Source organism: Penaeus vannamei, chromosome 33 (assembly GCF_042767895.1).
Source record: "Penaeus vannamei isolate JL-2024 chromosome 33, ASM4276789v1, whole genome shotgun sequence".
NCBI lineage: Eukaryota > Metazoa > Arthropoda > Malacostraca > Decapoda > Penaeidae > Penaeus > Penaeus vannamei.
In genome coordinates, this window is record NC_091581.1 from 6,039,419 (window position 1) to 6,050,300 (window position 10,882).

The window sequence follows — 10,882 nt, forward strand, 5'->3', positions numbered from 1 at the left end:
GCCATTTTCAGAGCGCAAAGAAAAAAATATTAATACTCTGGATCACATTTCAGTTATTTTTCTTATTTACTAAATATTACTCTTTCAAACAGATACATTTTTTTTTTGTTTCGAAAATTACCAACTATAACCTATATAAAAAAAAATATATAACTGGATTTGAAAGGCAGTCCTTGTCATCAGAGATCTTTTATGGAGGTTAATAAAGTACTATTAAATATTAGAAAAAAATAGAAAAATCGAACACCACGCAGGCTCCACTTGACAGGCTGCAGAGCGTGGTTCACAGATCCGTTTGCATCTTGAACAGGTTTAACAATTTCTTGGAGTTTCAGTTTGTTCATTTTCTGTCGTTTTTTATCGTATGGGAAAGGCCTTTGTGTACTGCTATAGTATTTTCAACATTTTCGGTAATTGCATGGAATTAAGGACACAGTAACAAATACAGACATAACAACATGCAATTAATAACTTATTGAAAAAAAGATAAATATAACCCAATACTTACAATAAGAAACATATTTGGTTTACGTCATAAGGATCAAAGTTCCTGTTTTGCGTCTACCGCCCGCCAAAAATTTTCATTTTCAACAAATTTCATTATTCTCCCCCCCCCAAAAAAAAAAATGACTTGATGACTTTGAAAAGCTTTTCTCTCGTCGTGTTTTTAGAGAGAATACTTTTACTAGTAAATATGAAGGAAAAGTGTCATGATTACCCACAAGAATTAAGATAATGATTTAATGACTTTGAAAAGCTGATTGTTCTCTTCGTTAAATATTTAGAGAGAGAGAGAGAGAGAGAGAGAGAGAGAGAAATAGCCTCATCAGTTTTCATTTTTGCCCGGACGCCAAACAGGAACTTTCATTCTTGTGGCCTCAACGCAGTGTCCCTTCAGCATCAAACCAAACTGGGCCGTCGACAGAGAGTAAACAAAGGCCATTCTTATTACTGAAAAAGAGCAAGAATGAGCATTGAGAGCTTAAGATATTCTTTCTCATCTTTACCTTTTCTACGTCATGTAAAGAAGACTACGGGCATTCGGATGTGGCGAGTGGTGCTATGAAGGACTTTAATACAGCCTTTGTTGTATTTTAGCACATTGTTGGCCTTGTTACGTGACTATAAAATCAATAATACCATTATCTCATCGTGTTTACTCTAAGGTTTGATTGTGGAACTAACGTCACACATGCTTGTGAACGTGATCTATAAGGATTCATTGTCTACGTCCTTAACCCTTTCCTCTTTTACTGATCTTCGCCTTATTTCACTTGCTCCCTTTACCCTCTTCGCTACTATCCTATAACACTTCGATATCCAACGCATTTTATCCTTACCCTTTTCGCCATAATACTTTATCCATAGTGCTATAAGACCTTTGATTAGCACATTGATTTGTTTTAACCATTTAACCATGAACCATGATTGGGTTACATATCAAGGGGGTTGCCGGATAGGAATATCTGGTTCCATTTTTTATTTTTTACGTGCAGGCCTCATCCTGCTTTGTTCCAATGAGGGATTCTTTGACAATGCTGATTTGCGTGGAATTGAGATCACTTGTATATTTGTGTATGTCTATATGCTACTTATATACATTGTATACCCATGCTTTTGTGTTATTCCTATATTACACGTGCATCGGTCTCTGCGTGCGTGCCTTTGTTCATATGTCTATAATTTCCATTTCCTCTGTTAAAACTTGAGAGACGCAGAAGTGGCGATGTCCATTATGTATTTCCCACAAATTTCCGATTTACTCTCGAAGGACGTACAGTAAATCGGGTCAAACCTGACTTTATGATTATAGAGATCCTGATTCTCAAAAAACAAAACAAAACAAAACAAAACAAAAAACGTTCGGACTGAAAATTAGGACCTGTACTTTTCCTATTCTTAATAGGCGCCTTTATCGAGTGGAAAATTAATGTTATATGTTTTCAGATTTTATACCTAAATTGACAATTGTATCTGTTTCCCTGCTGCTTACGTATTCCGCGCTCATAGTTCACGGTAGGCATACGTCATCTCTCTCATAATATAATTCTATCTCTATCTCATCTATTTCTCTCTCCACTCTCTCTCTCTCTATAACTTTATATATATATATATATATATATATATATATATATATATATATATATATGTGTGTGTGTGTGTGTGTGTGTGTGTGTGTGTGTGTGTGTGTGTGTGTGTGTGTGTGTGTGTGTGTGTGTATGTGTGTGTGTGTGTGTGTGTGTAATACATATGTATATATATCCTATTATGTATATATGCACTCACACACGCGCGCACGAACATATGTGTGTGTGTTGCTACTCTTTTCCTCCAATTTTTCAAACGACGATACCAACACCATTTGCGAGTCAGCCTTCAATTTATGCTCACTTTTAGGATTAAAGAAAGAGATAAAACGAGCATACCGAGAGAAGTCAGAGCGTTGACGTCGTGGGCAGTGAATAATAGATAATAACGAGGCAACGAAGGAATAGGGATGGCCTTTTTTGTTTGTTTTTTGTGATCGTGGCCTTGCCTCGCTCGTGGGTATTTATAGCCCGTGCGTGTTCATGTACTAATTGTGTATCAGAACCTGCACAAACGTGAAAAAAACACAACATAGAGATACCCAAACACACACGCACTCATACACATAAATCTATGTGGTCTTCCAGCTTGGCATCACTAAAGGCAGAGCCACAGTCCCGTAGAACGTGACTTTAAGCCTTCAGACAAGCAACACACCATGAATAGTCGTATACATTTTAGATAAATCAAGTTTACAGGGTCAATGTCCCATTTTCTTAAGTTATACATGTAATACATTTTCTATAAGAATATGTGAGTGCATTTTATGTTGTTGAATGTTATTACATTATTAGCTTAATGATGTATTTATTGTATATTGGTTTATGCAGTGTAGTGAACAAGAAAGTAATGCATGGAATCTTTTATACTCATTAGACTCTGACCCTACGCACTGTAACTGTAATTTAATATTCACCCGTTTATGATAGTCTTGCACAGTCTTGCATAGTAAAGCCCAAAATACAACAATTACATCTCGAAACCATAATAAAATCATCCAATCATAAACCATAAACCCAAAATACATTTACAATTTTTCCCTCACCGACCATGGCCTAACACATACACCCACTTCTATTTTTAGAATAAGTCTACTTTCACGTTACTAACACCTACAAATCTACCACTAGTTAAGCCACTCAGCCATGAGCAACCCACCCATAAGATTCCATCACTATCCGTCTTTGGCTTTTCGTAGAATTCATGTTTTCAAAACGACTCCTCCCAGCAGCCAACCGATTGACCAATAAACACACGCAACCAAAACCACCAAAACCATTTCACCAACCAACCAATTGACGAATAAAAACAATAACCAAACCGAAAAAAGCCTCTCACCAGCTGACATGAACAGCCACACAAAATTCTCCTAAAACTAAAGCAAACTAAGACTAAAACAAACGAAAATTGAAGCTGACTCCTTGATTGGCTTTTTGGCAGCGACGTGTCCGATGGCGTCTGTTCTTGGCTTCAGTCGTCCTGGTGGCTCGAGCGGCGGCGGATACTGCTTATTCGTACATCAAACTAGAAGGCGTCATTCCTCAGGGTACTGTCGTCGCTACCAAAGTGGTGAGGAATTATAATAATTGATAATAATGATGATAATAATGATGATAATGATAATGATAATAATAATAATGATAATGATAATTTTTATTGTTATTATTATTATTAGTAGTAGTAGTATTGTTGAGAATATTACAATAAATATCATTATTATTAAAATTGTTACTATTATCATTGTTATTGATATCATTAGTATCATCATGATTATTATTGTTGTTATATATATATATTTTATTAAATCTTTATCATTATTACTATTATTTTTATTATTATTGTTATAATAAAATAATGATGATAATGATAATGCTGATGATAATGATGATAGTGGTAATTATAATAATTATAATAATAATTATTATCATCATTATTATCATTATTACTACCATTGTTGTTACTATTATCATCATTACTCTTACTAATATTATTATGATTATTATTATCATATTATCATTAATACCACCATTGGTATCATTATGAATATCATTATTGTCGGTCTCATTAATATTCTTATCAATATCATTAGTATTATCATTAGTAATATTATGTTATTATTGTTATTATTAATATTATTGTCATTATTGTTATTATTATTATTAATGATGATAATATTATCACTATTGGTTTTGTTATTATTATCGTTATCACTATTGTAATCATGTTTATTATGATTATAAAAACAATTATCGTTGTCATTATCAATTATATTGTTATTGTTATGCTTATTATTATTACCACCATTATCTTTATCATTGTTGTTACTTTTGTTACCATTACTTTTATTATAGTTATCATTATTATTGTTGTTATTGTTATTATTATTATTATTATCCTTATAATTATTATTGTTATTATCATTATTATTATTATCGTTACTGTCATTATTATTGTAATTATTGTTGTTATTATCATTATCATTGTTATTGTTATGATTATTATCATTGATATTATTATCATTAACATTAATATTAATGTTATGATTATAATCACTGTTAATTATTATTATCATTTTGTTATTATTAGTATTTCTACTATTATCACTGTTATTCTTATTGTCTTTATTATCATTACTATTGTTATTGTTATGATGATGATGGATATGGTTATTAGTGTTATTATTTTCATTGTTCGCATTATTATCATTATTGTTATTATTATTGTTGTTATTATTATCTTTAATGAGGTTTTTATTGTTATTATTATTATTAGTAGTAATGGTATTATTTTCATCGTTTCCATTTTAATCTTTATTATTATGGTTAATGTTGTTATTATTGTTATTATTGTTATCATTATTATTATTATTGTCATCATTATCATTACAATTGTTATTATCATTATCATAATTGATATTGTTATGATTATTACTATTATTAATAATATAATTGATTCCTGTTATTGTTATTTTTATGATCATTATCGTGATTTCATTATTATTATTATTATTATTATTATTATTATTATTACTATATCATTATTACTATTAATATCATTATTACTATTAATATCATTATTATGATCATCATTACGTTTATTTTCATTATCATTCTTATTACTATTATTTTTAGTGTTATTATCATCATCATCATTATTGTTATCATATCATTACCATCAATATTATCTCCGTAACTATTATCATCTTTTTTTTTGTGACTTATGACAGGAAAGAGTAAGGAAAGTAAGAAAAAAAATACAACGATCTTAAACACAGATATTTCACTCACAGTATAAAAGGTATATAATGATCTCAATAGTCTGAGTTCAACAACGAATTAAAAAAAAAAGGCCGAAAGAGTAGAACAAAATAGAATAACAAACAAAATAGAATAACAAGCAAAATAATGACCACAGCCACACTCGATACCACAGCCATGTCACGATTATTGAAAAGCGTTAAAAAAAATTTCTTTCTCTTTCCAAGGTCCCGACTCGGCTTGGGTGCAGCGCCGTGTGCGTGAGTGTGGGTTGCCAAGCCTACACTCTCGAGGAATTGGCCGAAGAAGGCCTACTGTGCACCGCCCTCAGCCCCGTCTACGAACTCACATACGTTCCTCTAAACTCGGACCTTCGCGTGTACTCAACGCAAGAACGCCGTGAGAATTATTATTATTATTATTATTATTATTATTATTGTTATTATTATTGTTATTATTGTTATTATTATTATTATTATTATTATTATTATTATTATTATTATTATTATTATTATTATTGTTATTATTATTATTATTATTATTATTATTATTATTATTATTATTATTATTATTATTATTATTAATTATTATCATTATCATTATCATTATCATTATCATTATCATTATCATTATCATTATCATTATCATTATCATTATCATTATCATTATCATTATCATTATCATTATCATTATCATTATTATTATTATTATTATTATTTTTATTTTTATTATTATTATCATTTTATTTTTTTATTTATTATATTTTTTTATTATAACTTTTTTTTTCTTTACTTTTGATTTGTTTTGTTTTGATTAGCTTGGATGTCTGAATAACGTTTTAAAAGGTGAGGTAATAGTGACAATAATGATGATAAAAATCATCATAATGATAGCAATGATGCACATAATAGCAATAAGAAATAATAACATCAATAATAATAATAATTATAACGATAATGATAATGATTGTAATAGTAATAATGATTGTAATGATAGTGATAATGATAATAGTAATAATGATAATGATAATAACAGTAGTAATAATTTTGATAGTAATAATAATGATGATAATAGTAATAATAATGATAATGACAATAACAGTAGTAGTAATTTTGATAGTAATGATAATGATTATGATAATAATAGTAATAATAATGATAATGATAATAGTAATAATAATGATAATAATAATATTAATAGATGTATTAGTAATAATAATTTGATAATCAAGAACATTCTCGTAATGATAACAGTAGTAATACAAAAAAAATTAAAATAGTAATGATAATATAATGATAATGAGAATGAACAATGACAGTAATGATAATAGTCATGGTAATGATAACAGTGGCAATACTGGTAATAGCAGTAACAGTAATTAGAGCTACAATAACACATGAAAATGAGGAAGATGGCGATAGAAGTGATGATGATAACAACAGGGAGAGAGAGAGAGAGAGAGAGAGAGAGAGAGAGAGAGAGAGAGAGAGAGAGAGAGAGAGAGAGAGAGAGAGAGAGAGAGAGAGAGAGAGAGAGAGAGAGAGAGAGAGAGAGAGAGATTGAGAGCGAGCGAGCGAGCGAGAAAGTGAGTTAAAAAAAGACTATTCACGCATATTTTTTCATTTAATTTCACAATTTCTTTAGTTCAGTACAACAATTCCTCACCGAAGTTTCATAAAAAACGAATTTATATTTTTCTCTTATTTAGGGCTAATGAAAGTAATAACACAATACACTAAGATGATGTACTTTCCTTATGTACATTATTCAGTCCTTGAATGTGTCTATTATCCATTTAGGGTGATTTGTGTGCGTCCGTGGTAGTCTGTTGGTCACAAAACAACATGAAAGTGATTCTATGGGAAGGTGAATATCTGATACGGACAACAGAATATCCAATATACATGCAAATGACACAGAATGACCATATATCTATAGAAACGGAGCAGATATGATTATGGAGAATGGAAAATATGGAATGTTTATGGAAAATAACTGACATCTATATGTTTCGTTAGGTTTATGATTCAGTGGACATGTATGCATGTTAGTGTGTATGTATTTGTGTCAGTGTATATGTATGTATTTTAGTGTGTATGTGTTTGTTTCAGTGTATATGTATGTATTTTAGTGTGTATGTGTTTGTTTCAGTGTATATCTTATGATTTAGTGTATATATATATGTTTTATTGTATATGTATTTGTTTATGTGTATATTTTATGAATTAGCGTATATGTATATGTTTTAGTGCATATGTATATTTCACTGTTTAGGTTTAGGTTCCAGGATATATGCATAAAGACAGGTAGAAATTTCAGTGTAAATTAGTACGTTTATGTTTTAGTGTATGTGTGTGATTCAGTGTATATGTATATACTCTAGTGCATTATGTATATATTTTAGTGTATATATATGCTTCACTGTTTTATATAGGTATTAGTGTACATATAAAAGTTTCACTGTATACGAATATGTATGCAACAGGAACAACGAAGGGAAGGACAAGAAAACACACGAATATCTTGTCCTGTCCTTTGTTGTCCCTGTTGCAATCTGTTCGTCATGAATTCCACACGAATATGCATGTTTTAGTGAATAAGTATGTTTCAGTATATATGCCTAAGTCTGTTCATATTCATCCTTGTTATCATTAGTATTGTAATTATTGTCATTATTTTTGTTATTATCATTTCAATTATTGCCATTATCAATCATGAATTGTATCATAACCATATGAAGTCATCGATTGAACCTACTGGTGTGTTGTGTTTACGGGATGTAGGCCTATGAATCGTGGCGATTTCCTAAGTATGGTTCACAACCTAGAACACGGTTAACATTTCTGCATACCACCTATGTTTCAGTGTCAGCCCTCACGACGACCACCACCCCCCCTCCCACCTGCTTAGACGACTTCATCGCTTCATGCTATCACAGTGAGTGCACAGTACAGTCAGGTCCTGTTCAACGGTCGATGCGGGTTGCTGAACTGCGGCCAAGTTGCTGAACTTAGTTTCATAATGTATTGATGATGTTGACTGTTTATTTTGTTAGAGTAGGTGATAATGAATGATGTTCGTTATTTGATTCATTACCTCAAAGGAAGTTGTGTTTTTGGTAGCGTTGGTTAGTTTGTTGGTTATTGGTTAGCAGGATAACTCAAAAGGTTATGAACATATTTTAATGATTTTTTTGCCAGAGGTGTGTCTTAGCCCAACTTAGATATTGATGATCCGGATCCAGGAATTCTTTAAAGCATTCATGAGCATTGCGAGACAGAAAATCACGCACGTCACCTGTGTATACTTGAGAAAGAGGCGATTTTAATGTAGTTCAAGTTTGAATATTTGTTGCATCAGTAACCCTATTGCCTTAGTGGAGGTAGGCGCTGAGTGCTCCTAGATTTTACTGAAGTTGCTCTATAGCAATATGTCAATAATACCCTCCTTTCCCTCTATGTTTCATCATTAAGTCAAATTTCGTCAAAGCCACACCACATTAATTAAAGAAGGAATTCGAATCCAGAACAGCATTACCTAACATCAGCTAATCCGACCTAAACTAGATAAATCGAACAAAGCCCAACCAAATGTAATTGAACTCTATCCTAACCTAATGTAATTACCACTTCCTAACCTAAACAGCTTATCCTCTCCTAACCCAGTGCAACTCACCCTCTTCTAACCCAGTGCAACTCACCCTCTTCTAACCCAGTGCAACTCACCCTCTTCTAACCCAGTGCAACTCACCCTCTTCTAACCCAGTGCAACTCACCCTCTTCTAACCCAGTGCAACTCACCCTCTTCTAACCCAGTGCAACTCACCCTCTTCTAACTCAGTGCGACTCACCCTCTTCTAACCCAGTGCAACTCACCCTCTTCTAACCCAGTGCAACTCACCCTCTTCTAACCCAGTGCAACTCACCCTCTTCTAACCCAGTGCAACTCACCCTCTTCTAACCCAGTGCAACTCACCCTCTTCTAACCCAGTGCAACTCACCCTCTCCTAACCCAGTGCAACTCACCCTCTTCTAACCCAGTGCAACTCACCCTCTTCTAACCCAGTGCAACTTACCCTCTTCTAACCCAGTGCAACTCACCCTCTTCTAACCCAGTGCAACTCACCCTCTTCTAACCCAGTGCAACTCACCCTCTCCTGATTCCTAACCCTTCCCTATCCCTCGCGCAGTCCTGGACGGTCCGTCGGGGTCGCTTGTGGTCACGTCCGCCACGTACTACACGAACAGCCAGAACTGCGCCTGGCGGGTCGTCGTGGCCGCGGGCTTCCGTGTCCAGCTGACCTGGGACTCGTTCTCGCTGGAATCCTGCTGCGACTCGGCCTTCGTGGCGGACCCCTGCGACGGCGGGACCGCGTACACGTGGTAAGCCAAGGCACCTCCGAGTACAATATATGTAGGTGGTTTTCTTGTTATATGTATAAACAGCAGCCGGAGAGTAGCGCTCCCCACATCTGTCCCTGGCTGAACAGAGGTTGCGCATTCCAGTCGAAGGCCTCCTGAGTCTATCACAATAAGGCGGCTGCTGGGACAGGTGTGAAGGAGCTACCATCCGGCCTGTAGCATATTCTTTCCATGGATAAAAGAGCCTTAGAACAGTGGACTCGTCCCTGTTTCTGGAAAGGTTTGAGTAGCCTGGGAACCGATCGAGCGGACAACTTTTGCATATGCACTGGTCATAAATGATTTTGTCCACACACCCAACAATATAAGGATAAATAGAGATAGAGAGGGAATAGGATCTCCATCATAAAAAGAAAAAAAAAATGTCAGGCACAATACTGGCTTTTGCATTTTATTTATTGTATTAAATATTATCTTCGATCTTGTTCGTCTTTGTTGCAGCAGACAGATCATCACCCGTGGCATTTCTTTGCAGGACGAAACACACAGGCAGCTCGATCCCGCCGTCCACAACCTCGAAGGGAAACGAGATGGTTATCAAGTTTCAGTCAGATGGCTCCGTCATATACCCAGGCTTCACTCTCCAATACGTAGCCGTGTAATGAAGCTCCGAGCAGCGGTTTCGAACGCATGCTTCGCTCTAGGGGGAGAATTTCAGGAGAATTTTATAAAGAGAACGTAATTGGTCTCGGAATAACTTTGTAAAAAATGTACTTGATTGACATATATAGATGATATCGACAGCTGGTTAGTTATGGTAGAGTAAACCTTTTTTTTGAAGTTATATTGTGCAGAGAAAATGATATGGGAAATAGTTGATAATTAGCTGAATAAAAGTTAACAATGAACATTGGACTCACAGAACAGAATGGATGTTCATAATAAAGATAATGATACTATGGAAATAATGAAATGTATTGTTGCAATCATGACAACCGTATCTGTGTTCCTTCTCTTCCCAAAATCTTTCTCATGATGATGATAATAATGATAATGATGATAATTATAATAATGGTAATTATGATAATGAAAATAATCATTATAGCAATAATGACAATGATGATGGCAGTGATAACAGTAATAATAACAATGAACAATAGTAATTATAACATTGAA

General features: G+C 33.5%; 1 protein-coding gene across 1 annotated transcript in view; it reads left to right on the forward strand.

Annotated features, from left to right (window-relative positions):
• LOC113817351 (zinc metalloproteinase nas-39) overlaps positions 1 to 10,678 on the forward strand; it is a 10,893-nt gene extending 215 nt beyond the window's left edge. The window contains exons 2-6 of the mRNA XM_027369382.2: positions 3,529 to 3,657; positions 5,573 to 5,744; positions 8,211 to 8,282; positions 9,535 to 9,727; positions 10,242 to 10,678. Of these exons, the coding sequence (XP_027225183.2) occupies positions 3,529 to 3,657; positions 5,573 to 5,744; positions 8,211 to 8,282; positions 9,535 to 9,727; positions 10,242 to 10,368 (693 nt within the window). The 3' untranslated portion in view covers positions 10,369 to 10,678. The remainder of the gene's footprint in view (positions 1 to 3,528; positions 3,658 to 5,572; positions 5,745 to 8,210; positions 8,283 to 9,534; positions 9,728 to 10,241) is intronic.
• Positions 10,679 to 10,882: the final 204 nt, after the last annotated feature.